We start from the raw sequence: 21536 nt of genomic DNA, 5'->3' as shown, positions 1-21536 counted from the left end.
CGATCCGATGATCATCTGAATCGTCTCATGGCCATTTGCTCTCTCATGACAATGGGCATTTCAATCGAGGGATAACTGTACGTGTTCGAGCGGATAGCATCGAGCTAGGCTGCAAAGAATGCACGTCGCGATTCCTCAATGTGGCTGTGGCCGCTGCCTGCCGGTTCTCGCATCTATCTATCCTCGCAACAAGTGTGTGCTCACCACAAGCCCCTGTCATAGCTAGGGCCATGTACATCATGCTGCCGCCGCCGCTGCTGCTGTGCGCTTTTCTCGCCGTGATTGGAGGACAGCCGAGGCCCGAGAGCTACTCTTCCTAGAAAAAAGGGCGAAAAAACTCAGACCATCCACTACCCCGGCGCCCCGGTTGCACTTGCGCATCGCCCGTTCGCCATCGGCGCGCGTCCGCTTCGACCGGCACTCACCCGACACGCCGCTGTCGCAGCTGCACGCATGTGATGTGTGCACCCCCCTCAAAGCCCCCAAGTATAGAACCAAGACTATGCTTTCTACAAAACGGCATGCCCGTCTTCTTTTTTTTTTTGTTTCTCTCGCTGCGTACCCATCCAACGTACAGTGTACAGGGCATGAGGAATGCAAAAATTGATAGGACTTTTCTCTGCATTTGTAGTTTTGTTTTGTTTGTGTGTTGACCAGGTTCATTAGATGAGAGATGAAACTAATTTGGAAGGTTTTTTTTACTCTAGATTTGTTCTTGTGTATATGATATGTGACCCAGCATTCGTGGTGTCTTTTGTGCCCTTTTTTCATGAGATTTGTACAACATTTATACAACATCTCTAAAGTGTGATTTGGGAATATTTGTTATTTTTTCATATTTATTGCTCTGTACATTACATAGGTACATCCTCCTGATAGTGAATTCATGGTTGGAGTATGTGCGATACAGCATATGGGAAACAGGTGGTGTGCATCGATAAAAGTTTTGGTGTGCAACTAGTGAGCATGTGTAGTACCCACCGTGTCATGCATAATCAGGTGATTGAACGTGACAATAAATCGGTTAAAATATAAAGTATTGTTAAATCAACATGTGCAACGGTTAATTTTAAAAAAGATGTCAAGTCAGGACAGAGCATCACATATGGGTGTGGGTTAAAAAAACTATCCGTTTTCATTTAAAAAGATCAGTGCCCCCATGTATATGTGTACACAAAAAGGTACTTCACGGGTCTTATGTCATACCAGTGCTGACAAGATTCTCTTCTTAAAGCATATACGAACCGGAGAAAAAGAAGATACAGGACAAATACATGATGTGAAGACAAAATCGAACGGAAAACGTGGCAAATGGAGGGCCAGGATTGAACCCACCCGAGCTTCGGGCAGTAGAAAGGCATTTCTCCCCAAGTATATACCCGCCGGCGCCGCTTTGTTCTAGCTACTCTGTAGCTAGCTAGCGATTAGCCCGTGGTGGCGACGCGATCAGATTCGCTCTCCTTCCCTGGGTGCAGGGTGCACTCGGGACCCGGCGGATGGATGGATCCCATTCGCCGGCGGCCCGGCGCGCAAGTCGGCAGGCTAAAAAGCGCGCGGGACGTGGCGCGCGGGGGCATGAGATTCCCTGTAGCGAGCGCGACGCGGGCGGCCGCACCTGTCCGCGCTTTCCCTGGCACGACCGAGCGAGCTCATCATCGATCCATCCCCGCTGCTAGTTTCCCATTTGGCGAGGGTGTGTGCCCGGTGTTCGCTGCTTACGGCAAGTGATAGCCGATAAAAAAAAGGCTGGAATGGCACTCGCCATCCCCGCCCGTCGCGCCGTGCGTGCTTGTGGTTCCAGTGCACGCTAGCTAGCTACCTGGTCGAAGATGCACTCGCGTCGATCTGTACACGTCAAAGGTCACTGTACCACCAGCATCTACGACTGCCAAATTTCTCTCTCAGGCAGGCAAGGCAAGTCCTTGATGCTGCAATGAAAGACGTCACCGTCCTTACTACTAGTCCTCGATCGAGGCTAGCAAAGAAGATGCCTCGATCGGCTCACGAACCCAAGAGGAGGTCGATCGCTCAACAACTCAACAAATGTGCAGCCCCTGTCGTCAAGGCATGCGTGGCCGGTGCTTAATCCTTTGAGTAATCCCGGATTAGCACGGGGCTCGAGGCATGTTAGCAGTACTAGCTTATAGTAGTAATCTAAAACTAAACCAACTAGGCATGTGTGTGTGTGATAACCACTTGCGCGTATTGGCATGCATGAGCATGAGGCGGCGTGCGCGCGCCGCGCCGCGCCGGCCGGCCGGCCGGTCAGACGCGCGCCCCGGCCACGATCGATCGTGCCGCGCGCGCGCGCCGCCCACCGCCCGTCCGACGCGGCTGGCCGGCCGGATCGAGGCGATCCCAACCTTGGACGGTCAGGTCACATGCGCGGCGGCGGTAGTGATGATGGAGGGCGACTCCTCCTGCGACTATACTGCTAGTAGTATATGGAGCAGCTAGCCGCGACATGGGCGACTTGGCATGATTAACTGCAGGATTAAACAAGCATTAATGGGGATTTGGGGGACATGCAGGCCAGATTCAGGTATGTGCGGGTCTGCGAGTCCACTTGTAGACTGTGGAATATACTATACAATAGTTCAATTATATAACTGTATTAACTATACAAGTAAGGGGTTGAACTGAATGCTGTGCTCGGATTGAAAATTTGTAGCAGACCACAGTTTGTGCGCAACTGTGGGCAGGCGAATGCGTGCAGCAGGGTCACAGCTAGGGGCAGGTGCATTGGCGGTACTTTAAGTGTGTCGATTTGACAGATAGAGTATTCTAAAGTACTATGTGCTTCCCCTCGGTTTCATTGTTAATCTCTGATCTCATTGGCAGTTAACTCCGGTCTGGTCCCTGGCTAATGTCAGAAGAAAGGTAGTTAATTGGGAGTACTACTAATATCTCCAAGTGTTGACAGACAGTCAGAGCCGTCCAACCGCCGCCCAGTTACTAGTGGCTAATAACAACGTGCGTCAACAGGCGAGATTAACAACAACTGGGTATTGTTAGTTTTGCTGTTTAACATAATTAGCACATAAACACATGATCTCGTAGCCTAACCATAATCAATCAACTAATGCGGAATTTAGGCGGGATCAATCTTATACCAGGAGCTGCCATGGATGCCTCCTGAGTTGGTGAAGACGTCGGTGTAGATGTAGGAGCCACCATGGATGCCTCCTGAGTTGATGAAAACGTCGGTATAGATGTAGTAGCGTTGATGCAAAACGTCAACTCAAGAATAGGGGATGTTCTTGATCGGCAACTTGAGCTTCTCGCCGGGTAGCGCCTCCCTTCTGGACGCCACAGCACTGACCCGGTCGTGGACGTGGAACTAGAGCTTCTCCCTCCTCCAACTCTCTTAGCAACCGGTGTTTTAGGTCTTTGGCTAAAAGCTTAGGACTTGATGCATTGGAAAGCCTGCCGACCCCTTAGTTTTATCTGGAGCTGTAGGGCCTAGAGTCCATTTAGGAAACTAACCGCGTGCCTGCTGATCACGGACGCGAGTCCTATTCTCTCACGTAGGGGAAAAACGTGGGGAACAAGTTCCTCTCGGTTTGGTGACCGAGAAGATCACGTTAGCTACAATTTCCAACACTTAGTACGCGCATGGATACACCAACACTTCAGTACTTCTGAACATCGTCCTACCGCATACTATGTCGCTCTGTGAGTGAGAAATCAAATGTTATTTGAAGCAGTATTGTCTCTAGTAGCATATCCAAATGTGCATCTCTCTGCACATCAATTCTGGTGGTCGCCCTGTGTGCAAATCAATCGCGCGAGATGCTTGAGAGACGATAAACGAATTGAGCTGCTGCTGCTAAACACCAGTAGATCGATCGAGTACCAGTAGTGATGAGCACTAGACATCAACCAACACCATGTGGCATGTGCAGATGTGCTACGGCTGCCGCGAGCGAGTGGTCCTAGCTGCCGGCCGGCCGGCCCTGATGCACATCAATGCTCAATGCAGAGCGCACAAAATCCCAACGCCACACCGAACCGACATCCCGCCGGTATCGAGATACACCAACTGATCCATCGATCCATCCATCCATTCATCAAGCCCCCTGCATGCATGCATGCATGCATATACTCTATGCGCCAGTGGGCAGCGCGGGCCCCACGCGCGGGGCACACTGCATGAGAGATCGACCGATCGATCAACCTCCGGCCGGCCGGGCCGGGATCGGAGCCGTCTCGGCACATGGCGGCACATGACCTAGCCACCCATCACCGTCACCGTTGCCACTTGCATTGCATCATGCATGGGGGGTCAATGGGTCATGCCCCCTCCTCTCCTCTCATCTCAGGCTCTCCCCGGCGCCGGCCGGCCGCCCCCAAGGAAGATTTGGGCGATCTCCGGGCCAGTATTCTACGACCTCAGACCACATGGCCGCACAAACAAATGCGCCCCCGCCCAGCAGCTCATGATTAACCACTCATGAAGTTTGATGCAACTAACTGAAACCGCGAGGCCGGTCTCTGACCCTGCCGCGGAATAAACAATTGCTTGCTATGATTGGCAGTCAACACGGGCGCTCTCTCTAGGATAGGTTACTTGATTAATCGGCGTGCATGCGAGATTCCTCAGTCTGGTTTAGTAGTTTGGCCATTATCCTTTTTCTAGTTCTTGTGTTCATAAAGAAATGATGCAGCAGTCCGAATAAGTTAGCTGCTAGCGGTTGATCAGACGCATGGCCCAGCAGATAGCATTGGTCAGGCCTACATTACATTATTATGGTGTGCCCACACTAAGCTTCCAATTTTACATCTAGATATAGTATTTTACATCACTATATGTAAATACATAATAATATTTATGAATCTAGAAAAATCAAAATGACTTACAACTTGAAACAGAGGGAGTAGCTGTCAGTATTTACCTAGCAACCTACCGAGGAGTATCCCGAGATAGTAGATTGGTTGGTGGGGGATCGCCGGACCTAGAACTCGAAGGTAAAAGCAAGGACACAAGACACAGATTTATACAGGTTCGAACCGCCAGAGTGGCGTATTACCCTACGTCATGTTTAGGGTGTTGTATATTGCACCCTGCGCTTAGGTGTTGTTTGGTGTTGAGGATTTGGTTCTCTATTGTGGTTGTCTAAGGTCTTGACCTACCGATCTAGGGACTCCTGCCCTCTTTTATATACTCCGGGTGCGGGATTATTTGTAACCCTAGGAGCCATAGTAGGATTACATAGTATGAGTCTTAGTAGGATTACATGGAAATCTTAGTAGGAGTTTGTCTTCTTCAATCCTTGCGGGTACTGGGGATCTATCCCCGACAGTAGCCCCACACATCAATTTTGTATGGTTAACAGATGGGTCCACGTAGAATGTTGTAGGTTTCTGAAACAAGTAGTTGCAGAAGCAGTTTTACATACAGCTAAAGTTGTAGTTCTTTGATAATTGGACGTGGATATATAATTGTATTTTTATGAAACTAACTCTTGTACTAATGACTCAGTAGGGCACGCACGGTACAACAAGAAAGGAAGTTAACGTGTGTCGCTATAGGTAGGGTCACGTTTCTCTGTCAGTGTCATGTGCCCCTTGCTGCCAATTTGCAACGCAGGACGTGAGATGGCTGGCCCCTTGGTCTTGTTGCTGTGGGTCGGCCTCCGATCCCTCATGGGCCATGATCCCTACGTGTACACATTGATGAGGATATGGATCGGCATGATGCTTTGCTACCCGATGATGAGAATCGAAGTGATTATCGCTTACGCTAATCATGCACGCACGCTGCGGAACATTGTAGATGCATGTGGTCCTACAGAAGCTAATCATGCTTGCTTCATATGCGTCCGTCCATGGCCAACAGCCCCACGCATCTCGATCCTAACCAACAACCCCACCAGAAATAACTACCAACGGCCGGTACCTACCAGCCCGGCCGGTCTATGCTTCAGTTATTGTTCTTGACTGCATGCCCAATTGCCCATGACACAAGCAGCTATAGGCCCAGTGTGGGTGTGTGACCATACCTGCATGCTCGCTTAAAGGCAACCGCCGCGTCTGATGTGTCTGCAACGCGCCTGCATATATCTCACCCTCACGTGATCTACGAATTATAAACACGGCATGGCAATGGCATGTATATTATCCATGTGCGTAGGTGCCAATAGATGAACAGAGAGATTATTGACGGTGATGATTTTAACTTTGCTCAGTAGCACTACTAGTGTTTAAGTTATGCTAGTTGATGATTATTGCTGTTTTCATTTCATGAGCAATGGGCAGTCACGCAAACATGCATGCTGCGATGGATGTAGAATTTTAAGGGCGACTTCTGAGGATCCATCAGCTCGGATCGGTAGTTCGGTACAAGCTAAGCTACATGCATGTATAGTGGATTTGACCACTGACAAGTGGGCGTGCAGCCACATGTCTCCGCATGTGTAGTTGGCCCAGGGAGCAGCTAGGGCACGTCGGTCTCGCTAGCTAGCTACTAGCTCGCTGCAAGTTGCAAGCATGCTGCGTGCAAGTTGGTGTACCGCCACTCACTGCCATCTACTTCACGGGGTACTATGACGCCGCTATGCGCCTGATGTGCATGGCTGCATCACTCACGTACACATCGACTAATGAAAATGATTAAATGCAGCGTACTCTCATATGTACAAGTTGGCTGAGCAACAGGGGCCACGTACACGCTCATCGTCAAGGACAGGGCAAGAAGAGGCCAAAGACTGCACAAGGTTCAGGCGTTCAGCATGATTCATACTACGTTGTCACTATGTGCATGCAACAGCTACTAGGCCACAGGTCCTTTCGTATTGGGGGGACTGCTCTATATGTGTCCGGTTCATCAGCAGCAAAAATATAAGAGTTATCGTTTAGTAATTTTCTTTGCGAAAGTTTTAGGGTTTATCACGATCATTTTCTCGTGTTGTTCGCTGAAGCAGTAACAGGCCATGCATGCGGCCTCGCTCATCAGTCGTCAGTGAAAAAACGAGGAAATGCATTCTCGCTTTTAAGAGCACTTTCCTTTGCAGTGTGTACCTGTGCTTTGTCTGTTTGTCTCTTGGTGCGCAATGCAATGGGGACCTTCACATGTATATACATGTAGCTTGGACCCAATGGATGCAAGATGCAACAAACAGGCCAGCAAGTGGTCATGGGTTTCATGCACCGACCACAGCCACCCGGCCGGCCTTTGTACCAGCCTGATGAAGCAGCAAGCAGGCAACAAGCATGCAAGGGGCCAGGGGGTACTGAACTACTGCCCAGCCTAGACACGGGCCACTGGCCAGACGAACCAACAAGGCCCGGCCCGGCCCGCTGATCGATGTGATAGCTGCTGGTACTAGACGTATTTGGAGTATGTTGTTAACTTGTTACATCGACCGTCGTACTAATTCGTAATCAAGTTTAGTTTGATCAAACACAGTGAAGTACGGAGTAGAAAACTCTCCAATCCGCATCAAGCTGTTGTTGATGGACAGAACTAAGAAGGTATCGGGTATACTATGGCGACTACTGGTCGACTGGATGCAGCATGCAGCAGATATGGTCCAGGAACGAGACACATGGACGGGACATGCATACATGCATGCCAACCCGTAGCTAGTCCCCCAAGTCCGAACCACCTGATCAGCTGCATGATGCAAGCGTCCATCGATCGCACTAGCTTAGCCCATATAATGTGGACGGTGATGTGTACGTGTACGTGCGCGATCCGTTCATGAACCATTATACCCGGCCGCATGGACCTTCAATTCACACAGGTCCCCTCTTGATCCAAGCAAGCCGGCCGGCCGGCCCTTGCTTTGCTTAATTTGTTGCTTGGTCGACCTTGTTGGGGACCGGCGACCGGTCGAGACGGATGGGCCGGAGATGTGCCCATCGCCACTACTTCCGCCTAGGCCGGGCTCGCCGGCGTCTGTTACATGCATGCATGCCGGCCGGGTGTGGTGGTACCGGGCGTACGCGCATGCATCAGTGTCATGCAATGGATGCCCATAACGGTTTAAGGTTTCGACGACTGGACGTCACTGCTAGAAATATAAGCATTCATCTTTGACGTTAGCACCGGACAGCTTTTCGTTAATTTTTTTTCTTATTTTCTAGGCGCAAAGTCATCTGACCGGTACTAAATAGCGCATTTAGTACTAGACATTTTGGCCGGCACTAAATGACGTGGCATTTAGTACTGATCAAACGGTACCGGTCAGACATCCGGTACCAAAGGAGTTTACTGATCGGTATTAAAGGTCACTTCCCAATAGCATGTGTAGCATAAGAATGCTGCATCGAGATCGAGCTACACGAATAATTGCATATATAGCAGTAGTGCATTTGTAGTATGGACTCATTTGTCGCAGCTGAAGCCACTGATGGAAGTGCACAACTCATCGATGTGAGTTGGTGCACGCTCTCGATGCACAAGTTTCTTCAGGAGCTACCGGCTTTGGCGGCCCACATAAAACGGCCCCTTCTATGACACAGTTGGCTGGGCCGGGGCCTATCACCTTCAGCCTTTTTTTTTCCCGACAAGAGCACAACAAAGGCCTCCCCGCCCGTCGTCTCAAAAAGAGAAGGGGCCCAAACAAACGATCAACAAATTAAAGGCCTCCGAAGTCCGAATTTCCGAAACGCGCGCGCTGCCTGCTGGTCCACCCCACGCACCGTCATCGCTCGCGCCCAGCCCCAGGCCCAAGCCCTGGGGCCCTGACCGAACCGATCCCACCCTCCCAGTCTCCTCCATGGCTCCACCCACTCGGTGACTCGGCTCTGGTTCCCTGCTCGTCTCTCTCTCGTCGCGGCAATGGATCAGAGCCGGCCATAGTTTTATTTCAGATCTTGGTTTCGATACTGAGATACTGAGAGCATCTCCTGATCTCCAAGAGTGCCCAAAATTTCCTCCTAAAAACTAATTTTGGGAGTAATTAAGAAAAATACCTGCTCCAACAGTTGCCTAAACTCATACCCAATTTTTCCGCGCGCCCAATCCTAGCGGCAAACGGAGCCAGATTTCCGCCGCTGGCTCGCGCTCCCAATCCGCGAACTGACGCGTGACTTTCCCTGCCCCGCGTCAGTTTCCTTCAGCCGGCTTCTCCCGCAGGCGGCCACCGCGTGCGTCCTGCATCTCGTCGGCAGGTGTTGCTGCCGGTGCCGGGCGGCCTGCTGAACACCGTGGCCGCCGCCCCTGATTCTGGATCCCGTCGTCGGAGCTGCCACTCGAATTCGATGCTTACTGCTTGGCCCGGCCCGCCGTCGCATCTCCAATTTATTCATCAGTGAACTATGCGCCCTTTGGATCTTCATGGCTGTTTCGTCAACCGGTGCCCCCTATTTATGTGTTGCCTGATGTGGGATTTGAAGGCAGGAATCGTGTATCATGTGACCCAGGCCCATTCTTACTTGCACATTCAGTTTTCAACACGTCTAGCCGGCGTGTCGATCGAGAGATCGAGAGGGCAGCAAGGCCGTGTTTATTTTGCTTCAGGAGGCCACGAAGTCATGATCGATAGGCGGCGGAACGGCGAACAGGACTATGGAGTCGCCGAGAACGGAGTGGCCGTTTTTGTTTGGTGAATGAAAAAAAAATTCAACAGATGGTCCAGCCAATCGATGATATGGCATGAGATTATAATTTTTTGGAACTGATTATTGGGAACTGTTGGAGAGGAAGGTGTTTTTTCCATCCCAATATATTTTGGCTAGTCCAAAAAACAGCCTTTTGGGCCTTAATCTTTTGGGCATTCTTGGAGATGCTAGGCCTTGAGTGTCGAGTCCGGCCTCGAGCCCTTAGCCCACCTGGTTCATCGGTTGGGTTGGGTATATCGGGCCCGACTACCCAGGTCTACTAATCTTCTACGAAGGCAATGCTAAAGAATTTGAAGCCATGGCATGGAATAAACGTGGTCTCGTTAATTTGGTAAGGCTATGAAGAGACGTTTCTGCTTTAGTTTCTTGGAAACGTTTCCTTAGAGGACTCGCGAGATCATGGATGGCGTCCAAGACTAGAGAAGGTTTGACGTTGCTGCAATGGTTCTGAGGTTTAGTGCGGCTGTGCGGAGGAGCAAACTTTCTCAGCGTAATAAACACGTTATTGTGTGGCATCTTTAGCAAGCCTAGTGCTAAGGTTTATTTTGGATTTTGGTTCGAATATTGACGCCCGAGTCCGGCTTGATGTTGTAACAGTTTATCTGTCAGGTCGGATGTACCGGGCTGGGCTACCCATGATATGGCCCGGCGATCTTCTACATATGAAGGTAATGCTAAATAACATTAGGCCATGGCATGCAGTGAATGTGATCCCGTTTGGCAATGTTCCAGGTTCTCCGAGAAACGTTTTATCTTCGGTTTCTCCTAGAAAAGTTTCCTGGGTGAATTCGCGCGCGAGATCTCGGATGACGTCCATCACCGGAGAAAGCTCGAGGTTGTTGCAACGGCTTTGAAGTTTAGTGCAGGAGAACAAAATCATGAGCTCATAAACACGTTGTCGCGCATCTTTATGCGTTAAAGCAAATGAATGGATTTTTTCCCTACGTACTGCTAGAGTCAAAAATTTTATACTCCTAGAGTCACTTTTCCTGGTAAAAAAAACTAATACCAGCACAAAATTTTTATGCTGCTAGAGTCAAAACTAAGTCGAATAGTTCACCCTATGTCACTTAGAAAAAAAGTTGCTCTATATGCCATATAATGAATGGGGAATTCCATGGAGCAAGAGCTGTTTACTAGCTGTAAGGTGAAGTGAAAATGATGTCCTGCTAAAAGTAGATGGTTTATCCCGGCAAAATACATGAGAAAATAATCGCAGAGCAGGCGAACTGCGTGACACCAGTGCCGAAACTTGCTTACCCACCGGGATAGGAAGCCAGGACAAAGACACTTGATTCTTCCAGCACACCCTCGCTCTCGCTCGCCACATCGCCGACGCGAGGGGCTCGCTAGGAGAAGGAGGGAGCGAGATTGTCGACATCTTGCTGCTGACACCGTTCCCTGGTAATACATCGCGCTGCTCTTCTGGCTTAAAATGGCTTACGTAGGTTGTGTATGCAGTTATTCGCTTGCTGTGCGTAGTACGTTTGCTTGTTGCTCGTAGTCCATTCTTGGAGCTCTGCTCTGAATCACCGATACTTCACGAATCTAGCCGTACCCGTATTCGATATTTGAGTATCCTCTCTTTTTTTTTGTTTTTATTATTACAGGTAGGATCTATTCTGACAAACCGTTGGACTGTTGGATTTCTAGTTGCTGAAGCAGAATCTTTTCAGTCGCTGTTACGCTTAGGAATCATGGCTCCAAAGGGTTTAAGAGTAGTGGCCATCATTTGTGCGGCCGTTGTATTCGCGATTCTTGTGGTGGTTTATGCGGGATGTAAGCTGTTAAGAAGAAGGACATTGCCCCTTGCACCTGCCTCTGACTCTGAATCCGAGGCAACAGTTGAGCCCACCTCAAGCGATGGGCTCCGAGGAAAGAAGTCGTCGTCATCCGAACCTTTGGGCATCATTCTTGCTACACCTGACGAGCGTGCAGCGCGGAAGGTCACCAACATATACGATGACATCCTCAAAGCTACCTGTAATTTTAGCGGCGCACGCATCATTGGCTACGGTGGCTTCGGGACGGTCTACGGAGGAGAGCTCCCCGAAGGGCGGCGAGTTGCGGTCAAGAGGCTCCATGGCAGCTTCCAGTTCCTCTGCGGCCGTCAGTTCTTGGCCGAGATGGAGGCCGTTGCAGAGGTGAAGCACCAGAACCTCGTCCCCCTTCTCGGCTACTGCGCTCGCGGCGACGAGCGCTTCCTGATCTACAAGCGCATGCGCCACGGGAGCCTCGCGTCGTGGCTGAGGAACCAGGCGAACGCTGCATCCCAAGCACTCGGGTGGCCGGTCCGTCTCGAGATCTGCCTCGGCTCCGCCCGCGGGCTCGTGTTCCTCCACCACGGCTTCGCGTCCCAGCATCTCACCCACCGGGACGTCAAGTCCAGCAACATCCTGCTGGACGAGCTCATGCGGCCGAGGGTCTCCGACTTCGGCCTCGCGAGGATCATCCGTGGGTACGAGACCCATGTCAGGACCGGCGATCCGGGCTCCCTCGGCTACGTCCCCCCCGAGTACCCTCTGGCGATGAAGTGCACGGCGAAGGGCGACGTCTACGGCTTCGGCGTCGTCATGCTAGAGGTGCTCACGGGGCGGCCGGCGGCGGGGCAGGAGGTGGGAGAAGGGGGCGGGGAGCTCGTCGGCTGGGTGCGGTGGATGGTCGCGCACGGCCGGGAGGGCGAGCTGTTTGATCCTTCCCTGCCGGTTTCGGGCCTGTGGTGCGAGCAGATGGCGTGCGTGCTCGACCTTGCTCGGGAATGCACTGACGACGAGCCGTGGAAGAGGCCGACCATGGGGAGAGTCGTGGAGGAACTCGAGAGGATTCAGCTGGTGGAGCATGGGCCTTATGGGCTCCAGGGACGTGAAATTCAGGCATGATCTTGTCGTGCTCAGTCTGCTGGTAAGTTTTTTCATGTGTTGATAATAGTAAGTTAATACAATGTGAGTAGCTAATGGCAACTTTCAGAGATGCACTAGTGATGTTGCTGATCAAGATATAAGCTGAAATGATGTTGGCCCTTTTTTCTTGTCCTGATTTTGTACTATCTCTGGTACTACTATTATGGCAGTATGGTTAGATCATTAGATGCATGCTTTGGCAAGCTTAGTGTATTCATCTACTGGAAATTTTGGTTTTTGTTTAATGAATCAGTTGAAAGGTCAGATGAATGTTTTCATGCATCGGTATGTGAAGTGCTTCGGAGGAAATACCACAGCTCATGCTACTATTGATAGATTCAGTTGTTCTGTCCTGCCGTCTTACAGTGCTAATTTTGACGAAAGTTCAGACGTGTTAACTTGGATAATGCAGTCAGTGGCAATGTTCAGAATCGCCATATGCATTAGATGGGACCTTTGGAGTGCATGTGTAGTAGGATTGCTAGAATAGTGCAATTTTTTTGTTAACCTAGAATAATGCATTTTTCATACAAGATTAGTGCTTATCTACTGCAAGTCTAGCCTATACGCATCTTGATAGTAGCATATACTGTTTTTAGATAATGAGCTGTGTATACATAATCATGTGATTTTTCATTTGGCGGCCTGTATTACCTGGAGATCAGCCTACCAAGGAGATGAGCTTGGAGCATGCAACAACACCGCTACAACTATTTTTCAGCTTCACAGCATCATCTGAACAGAACAACGTCAGTCGTCAGGCAAACGGACATCAGGGCGTGCAGATGGAGGGCTCTTCGTTCATCATGTGTTAGAGCAAAGAGAATAAATGCATCGAAAAGAGCAAAACTTATGGCCAGATTGGTGCACTGGCCTCGCCAGTTTGCAATTTGTAATGCGGTCGTACTCCTGGACCCTGCGTTTGACTGTTTCCCCCTTTTTATTACAACAACGAACAGCAAGTGTCATCGGGTTATAAAATTTAACTGGAAGCTCACATCCTGATTGCAGTTTGATCGTCTTGCGCCTGCCTGAACCTGTCAAGGCAGCCAAACTGTTCTTGCATCTGTTTTCCCTTTTTTTTTTTGCTGTCTTTCAGTAAGCGACGGGCTTAATATTGCAGTAAACGAAAAGTTCGTTACTGCCGTGACTGTATTTTTCAGTGTGGATTATGAATTATATGATGCTATCTGAGCTGCGTATGGAGATGTTCTGCTAGTATTGCAAAAATGCGTTTGATCCCATAGCTGCCGAATCTTTCTGGAGCTACTACGGGCTTTGATGGCCCACCTAAAACGGCCCTCTATGATACTTAGCCGGGCCGGGCCCTCTCCGACGAGCACTTGGGGCCCAACAAATGCCTCCGTCCTCTCAAAAAAAGAGAAGGGACCCAACAAAAAATGAACAAAGGCCTCCAAACGTGGTCGGGCTGGGGCCCGCCCCACCCACGTTCCGCCATCAACATCGCTCGCGCCCAGCCCAGTCCCAGCCCGACCCGACAGTTCTGATCCCCCAGCTCCAGTGCTCTACCCTCTCCATCTCGCTCGGCGGCGCGAGCTCGCTCGCTCATCACTCGTGTGCTCGCGCGTCCCACCTCAAACCCCAACCCAAATCCTCGCCGTCCGCGGCGATGGATCTCCGCCGGCCGCCGCGCTCCTCGTCGGGGGGCGTGGAGCCCAAGATCCGCCAGGTCGGCTTCTTCACCCCGGACGCCTCCGCCCCCTCCGAGCCCCTTCCTCCCGCTGCGGTCCCGGCGCCGTCGACGAAGCAGGGGGCGGCCGCGGGGTCGCCGCCGGCATCGGATGACCTCTCCCCGGGCCGTCTCTCCCCTGTCATGATCCCTCCCCCGCGCCACGCGGACCACCTGGCTCCCGGCCCGCCATCCCCCGCGGCGGCGGACGCCGTCCTCGCCACTTCGGCGCCGGCGCGTTCGTCCGCGCGCCTCGACGTCGCGTCAGAGATCGCGGACGACGACTCCTGGTCCCGGGCGCCTTCTGCCGCGGAGCTAGGTAGGTTTCACGCCTTGCTCTATGAACTGATTCGATTGCCATTGCTTTGTGTGGTGGGGGGATTGAACTGGTCGATGAAACGGCCACAGCTTATGCTGTCCTGAAAATAACTTAACCAGAGGAGCTTCTCAAGTTCTCATTTAACCTTAACAACAGGAAGGCACACGACCATGCCAACACTACTTCAATAAACTAAGAAGCACGTAATATCAAAAGCCTCAGTGAAATTGGGTGCTCTCCGTGTATTGTTTTCAGCTCTAGAGCATGTGTATTCAACGAACTGCCATTGATGTTCACATAAATAGTAGTTTGTAGCTTTAAGCCTTTTTAGATAGTCTTTTAACAATTGCCAATTCTTGAAATAATTTCTTCTTTTAAACTCAAAAATGGAAGATTAGGACTTATGGTCTACATGCACATTTGAATGGGACTGTACCACAGCCATGCTGAGGGAGGCTCACCCAGTTCATGGTGGGGTTGCACTGTTTTTTCAGGTAGGCCAATACAGTCCCGTGGCTGCCAAACTGGAGTGGAACCTCTAGTTTGTCAGTTTTGTATCTGGAGTTGGATATGCATATAAGCTGTTTATTAGACCACGTCCAGTGCTACTTAATGAGCATGTCAGGCTTCAAATCGCCACATTATCATATGCTACTATAAGGTTGTCGAGTTGGAGGCCCACATATATGTTGCTTCTACAGAGATTGGTGTTTGCTTAGAGTGTCGTTGTCACAAGTGTTACATAAGTGGTTGTGGTTAGTTGACAAAAAGTACTCACATTTAATTCAATAGAATATTTCACGCAGCCCTGTCCAAATCTTATTCCTTCCCAAGCTTGCCTCTTACTGGTTGAAGAATATTGTTGTACAGTAAGCATTCCTCCTGATAAATCACAGAAAGGTCAAAGTTTGTAAGTTGGTATTGGGTGCATGGGATGAAGACATATTTACTCGAATCAAAGAAACATAAAGAATGTTGTGCATGGTGCTTAAGCTGCCAAAACTCAACTGAATGGAGGTGCTGCTTGCTCCTTGGTGACATGATGAGGGGTGGCTCTTCTCTACCGCTTCTCCAATTGATCTTCCTCTGCTGGTGTGCTACAGCTTAGGGGAAGCAACAGCATGCTGTAGGTTTGAACGTCTCACGTTTGGTGGCATGGCAGCGTAGAGCCAGTGGTTTTCACTCCATTTTAGCCAAGCACAAGCAGTCCTTGTTATGACAAGAGTGAAGAGAAGAAAGTAGTGAGCAAGTGAAGATATATGAGTCTTTTTTTTCCTGACTTAACCATTCAAGCCGAGTGGGATGCCTAGTTGGATGGCATGTCACCAAAAAATTGTTGTGATTTAGGATAAAGGTTTGCACATGCTTGAATGAAAATCGATAAGCTGTAGTTTAGTTTGTTCTTTTATTTATTTTGGCTTAATATCTGTTTCATTTATTGGGAAAATTGCTTTGATTATTTTATTTATATATGTGCACATGTGTTTATTTCAGAAGAAAACAAGCGAACTTTGGCTGAAATACGGAATGAAGGTGCTCCAGCCATTCCACAAAAGCAGAAGACTTCGAAGGCAGAGAGGCGTGCTATTCAGGAGGCTCAACGTGCTGCTAAAGCTGCCGCGAAGGAGGCAGGTAATTATCATGCCATTGACTTTTGATCACACAAAGCCTCTCAACCTTTTTGATTGCTTCTTCTGGGTTTACTGTCCTAGACTCCTAGGGTTTGGCAGTTGAGAATGTGCTTGTGAATAAGTTCAACTTCATTATGATATCTTGCACATATATAATAAACATGGCTCGCAAGCATGATTGTCACATTACTTTTCATTTACATAAAAATCAGGAAAATCTGCTGGTCCAGCGACTTCCAAGCAAGCCAAGTCAGCAAAAACTGCTCCGAAGAAAGATGTGCCTCAAGCTGCAAGTACAGTAGCTTCTGAGAAGAAGGTTACCGAACGCCTTTCAGAAAGGGAAAGAAAGTTAGATGCCCCTCATCCTCGAATGCAGTTTGATGATGTGCATAAGGTGGAGAAAGCAAAAAAACGTGCGGTAGTCAACCAATCAGAAGCTCGAAACAGGGTTGAATTGTTTAGGCATCTGCCACAATATGTGCATGGCACTCAGCTCCCTGACCTGGAGTCAAAATTCTTTCAACTTGAACCAATGCATCCTTCTGTGTACAAGGTAATTGTTATGCTTTGAACCTACCCAGACATTTTATGTGTCTGCATCTAGAAATGCTCGTATTCCAGATCTCAAGTGGGATTTATTGAGGATATGTTTTCACCCACGTAAAATCTCTATTCACTTGGTGAAGAGGAAGCTAAGTAACAAGGATGCGATACAATGGACATAAATATTTTGCTAAAATATGTAACATAAGTATAACATGCTGTAGTTGAAACCTCCACCCCCTCCATCTTCCTCTTCATTGGATTAGCCCCTTTTGTTCATTACATGTCAGCTTATCCGCGCATTAATTTTTGGACTCTACATATGTGAGGATAGTTTGTGGATGAAGTAATCTGTGCTGTCTTATTCTTTCAGTTGTTGAATTGCCGTGCTCTTGTAGTCCTAAGAAATTTGTTGCTGCTCTGAACTGAGCCAAATACAAATCTTTCTGCACTTTGTCTATCTATACCTAAGTCAGTGTTTGTGTATAGACTTATTTTTTTTGAAAAATCATAAATTTAGATCATGTTTAAATACTTACACCCAAAGATTTTGCATAAATATGTTCGTGTGCACACTGTACAAAATAAACTAAAGATAAGCCATCTTTGCACAAAAGATAAGTCGTATAGGTTATTTTTGTACATTGGCTTATGAATTTTCACCTGATGCACATGCATTATTTTTTCTTGAGGATTCTTTGAAAGGACAGTTGCTTAAACCTAACTTTGTTGTAGATCCCAAATGAGCAGTCCTGTTTACTTGCTGTACATTGTCAAATTGTCCCAGAATCTCACAAGATCATTGGAGCACTTTACGAACTGCAACTTTATCTAATGTTTAATGGAGTATTGTGATGCCTGCTTATTATTGAACACGGGTCATAAGATACAGTTAAAGCCAGGCAAAACCTGACTGCAGCCTGGCAAGGACAATTTGCTTTTTCCATTATTTTGCATAGAAATTGTTCTGAGAAGTAAAGGGATTAGCTTAAAAAAATTAATTTATCGACCATTTTTGTTGAGCCCGAATGACTCATCTGGGCTTCACTACATTTCAGGTTGGGCTCCAATATTTGTCTGGTGAAGTATCTGGTGGCAATGGTCGATGTATAGCAATGCTTCTTGCATTCAGAGAGGCAATAAAAGATTATACTACACCTCCAAACAAAACTCTCAGCAGAGATCTTACTGCAAAAGTCAGTAGCTATGTGTCATTTCTTATTGAGTGCAGGCCTCTTTCAATTAGCATGGGCAATGCTATTAGGTTTCTGAAGAATAGGATTGCCAAGCTACCACATACATTGTCAGAGTCTGAAGCCAAAGCTAGTCTTCAGTCTGATATTGATCGTTTTATAAATGAGAAGATAGTTCTTGCAGATAAGGCTATTGTCAGTCATGCCATCACAAAGGTCAGAGATAATGATGTCTTGCTGACATATGGATCGTCATCAGTTGTTGAAATGATTTTGGATTACGCTCATGAACTTGGGAGGAAGTTTCGTGTTATAGTGGTAGATTCTCGTCCAAAGCTTGAGGGACAGGGATTACTGCGGAGATTAGTGTCCAGGGGCATTAACTGCACATACACACACATAAATGCCATCTCATACATCATGCATGAAGTTACAAGAGTCTTCCTGGGTGCGTCCTCAATATTATCAAATGGAACAGTTTATTCTCGAGTTGGGACAGCATCTGTGGCTATGGTTGCACATGCATTTGGAGTACCGGTTCTGGTTTGCTGTGAGGCATACAAATTTCATGAGAGAGTGCAGCTTGATTCTATATGTGCAAATGAGCTTGGTATGGATATTTTGTTGTTTATGCATTGCAAGTATGTGTTCATGATCATGCCTAAGTAGTACTTGACATGAGTTTTCTTACTCAGGTGACCCGGATGTCATTTTGAAAGTTCCTGGGAAGGCAGAGGACCATCTTAAGAACTGGGCAGAAAATGCAAATCTCCAACTCCTAAATCTTACGTATGTTTCTAAATTCCATATACCTGCCATTTTTTCTGGTAATATTCCCTTTGATGGAAGTAATTGTGTACATCTGATAGGTACGATGCAACCCCTCCTGATTATGTGTCGATGATCGTAACAGACTATGGCATGGTAAGATATGCTTCTCGCTATAATCAGTCTTCTAATTTGTTTTTATAATATCCAACAGACTGTTTAAAGGTATATTTTCAACAGAATGCATCTAGTTATTGAAGTCCAGTTGTTAACAAGAGAATGCATGGCCTTTTTAATCAGTGAATCTTGAATCTATTCAACCATGTAAACAGTTTGATCTGCTTCAACTAGTTTTTAATAGGGTTACAGTTCTTTATGCATGTGTTGCATTCAGATTAATCATTACATTTTCAGTTTCCAACATCTCCATAGAGGTGTCCTCAACATGCAATTGTGACACTTTATACAGTTTCATGGAAACAGCTTGAAACTTAGGTAGAAGCAGCTAGTGTTTGACCTTTGAAGTTTAAACTAAGTTAGCTGATTGTGTTTTTTTTTGTGGTACTGAACTAATTGCCAAGAAGTTGTGTTGGCTTTGCGGTTCCAAACTCCTCCAAAATCTAAGATGGCGTGTCTGTCATTTAATTGATGGGGTTGTTTTGCTGTTGCAGCTTCCACCCACCAGTGTACCGGTCATTGTGAGAGAATATCGCAAGGAGCAGTTGTGGATATGAATTCACTGCTGCCAGCAGTATGATAGCATTTTTGTTAACTCGTGTTGCCTCAGCGCGACCTGTGATAATGTATTGCACTGTTGGCCTGAGGTTTTTTTGTTTGCTCATATTGCCTTCTTTACCATAAGATGGTTCATCCAGTTTTGCGATCACCTTTGTAACTTGTAACTCCATGAAGGGCGCCCTCTGATGCTCATGGGATGATACTGGCCCTCTTACATTGTTGAGTTGATGAATGCTCTGAGAGTACTTTTTCGAGAATTTTCTTCGTGGTTATCAAACATCCATGTGCTCGCCAAGTATTTCAGCGGAATGGAGCTTGTATGGTGGGACATTGATGTGCTCGCTAATTTATATTGCAATGTGCTTTCAAAACCTGAAAGTGAAGAATGCTGCTTGCGGCTGCTTCCGTGCGTGGGAGCTTGCTCCAGCCACAAACCCAAATCCCACCAAGACCCCCCACCGCTGTCGACAATGCCCCACCGCTGTCGATAAGATCACCCTGCTAGTACCAGATCCGGATGTGCCTAAGGAAGATCTACAAGCCCACCGCCCTTATCACCCTGCTAGTACCAGATCCGGATGTGCCTAAGGAAGATCTACAAGCCCACCGCCCTCTCGTCGTCAGTGGTTCATGGATAGAGGAGATTGAGCCAGTGCTCGGACGGGTCCATGGCGCTACCCTCCTGGCATGGAGGCCATGGTGGAGCCACTGTCAGTGGAGCGATAGCAACTCGTCAACGCTCTTTACTCCCTGGTACACCAAGTCAGGCCAGCAGTAAACATCATTCTTTCGGATCTTGCTCGAGAGATTCACATTCATGAAGGATTCAAGTCGTCTCGCGGAGGCTCAGAGCTCGAGGAAGACCAAGATCTAGTGCTCCTCGCCCTCATTCAAAAGCGCACCTACCCGGAGATCCTCTCAGTTCCACCAGTGGATTGCTACTCCATGGCGGCCTCAAATCAAGGTGCTCGCGTCAAGGAATCGGAGAAGAAGAGATACACTTACGAAGAGAAGGGGAAAAGGAATTGCTACTGCAACCCCGCAAGGACATGAGTCACATCTATTCAAGGCAAAGGAGGAGAGCACCACGGCTTCACACCGGCTGACACAACAAGGCGAAAGCTCAGCAACAAGGAGGGTGGGAAGCAATCAATCCCCATCTTTTCAAATTTGTTGCGGACCAAGGAAGGGAGGAGAACAACCATGGCATCAGGATCCTTCCCCAAATCCGCCTTAGAGAGCTCAAATGCGGCCGGACTTGACAGATGAGCATGGTTATCAGGTTGTGATGCTAGCCTACTGGTGGCACAGAACCTCTTTAAGCAAGGATATACCATTCCAACAACCAGAGGAGGATGAGAAGAGAAGGAAGAGATACTTGGCTCATGTTAGGGGCAAATGCCTTAATTACTACTCCACTGAGCACAAGGTCGCAGAGTGCAGAGACAAAACCAAATGCTGGCGCTGCCTTCAATTGGGACACAAAGCTCAATCCTATCCTTCCTAGAGAAGTCAATTTAAGCGCCATCCCCTGGAGCAGCGGCAGCAACACCATACTTCGACCCCCACCCCTGCTCCTCTCTTAGGCAGGGCTCCTCCACCTACTGCAACCTCGGCCGGTTGCACGGCCGGCAGGACCTACCTCCAGGCGGCCATGGCCACGTACTCGGGCGATCCTCGAGCGCGCCTTGAGCTGGCGTACTGTGCCATCTTAGCGACCGGGCCAATCAAGCACAAGAGGGAGTCACTGATCGGCAAGACGGCGGTTTGTTGGCTCACCGGCAATAGCCACGACACCGTGCCACACCACGTCGTCGACGTCCTTGAAGAGCTGCACATCTCCCGCCACGAACTGAAGGTTGTCAAGCACTTCCCCGAGCAGTACCTCGTCCTCTTCTCCGACTACAGGGCCTACCACCAGGTCCTCCATCGTGGCATTCGGAACAGAGGAGGGTCTTCAACTTTGAGGCATGGACAGAGCGGCACGGCACGGTGGAAACCATGCTGGAGTACAGGGTCAGGCTGCGCATAGAGGGCGTGCTGGTGCACGCATGATCCGAGGAGGTGGTGGCCAAGAACATCGAGGGGCATTCGCGTCGTCAAGACCACACCAAGACATACGACCTTTGGGCGTGGTCCTCCAACCCAAGCAAGATCCCCAAGAAGGTACTTCTAATCATCACAGAC

At 48.7% G+C, this 21536-nt stretch overlaps 1 protein-coding gene across 2 annotated transcripts; it reads left to right on the top strand.

Moving 5' to 3' along the window:
- The first annotated feature begins 13969 nt into the window (after positions 1 to 13969).
- On the top strand, positions 13970 to 19610 carry LOC101781466 (translation initiation factor eIF-2B subunit delta). Of its 2 annotated transcripts, none has more exons than XM_004982262.2 (7): positions 13970 to 14476; positions 15974 to 16108; positions 16320 to 16660; positions 17709 to 18453; positions 18539 to 18632; positions 18713 to 18767; positions 19283 to 19610. In XM_004982262.2, the coding sequence occupies exons 1-7, from the start codon at positions 14098 to 14100 to the stop codon at positions 19343 to 19345; spliced, it is 1812 nt and encodes a 603-aa protein (XP_004982319.1). In that variant the 5' UTR covers positions 13970 to 14097; the 3' UTR covers positions 19346 to 19610. The 2 variants fall into 2 exon arrangements, with proteins under 2 accessions (XP_004982319.1, XP_004982318.1); XM_004982261.2 differs by having other exon boundaries at positions 15971 to 16108.
- The last annotated feature ends 1926 nt before the right edge of the window (positions 19611 to 21536 follow it).

Source organism: Setaria italica, chromosome IX, assembly GCF_000263155.2.
Source record: "Setaria italica strain Yugu1 chromosome IX, Setaria_italica_v2.0, whole genome shotgun sequence".
Lineage (NCBI taxonomy): Eukaryota > Viridiplantae > Streptophyta > Magnoliopsida > Poales > Poaceae > Setaria > Setaria italica.
Note: the sequence above shows the minus strand (reverse complement) of the source record. Positions and strands in the feature narration are given on the sequence as shown.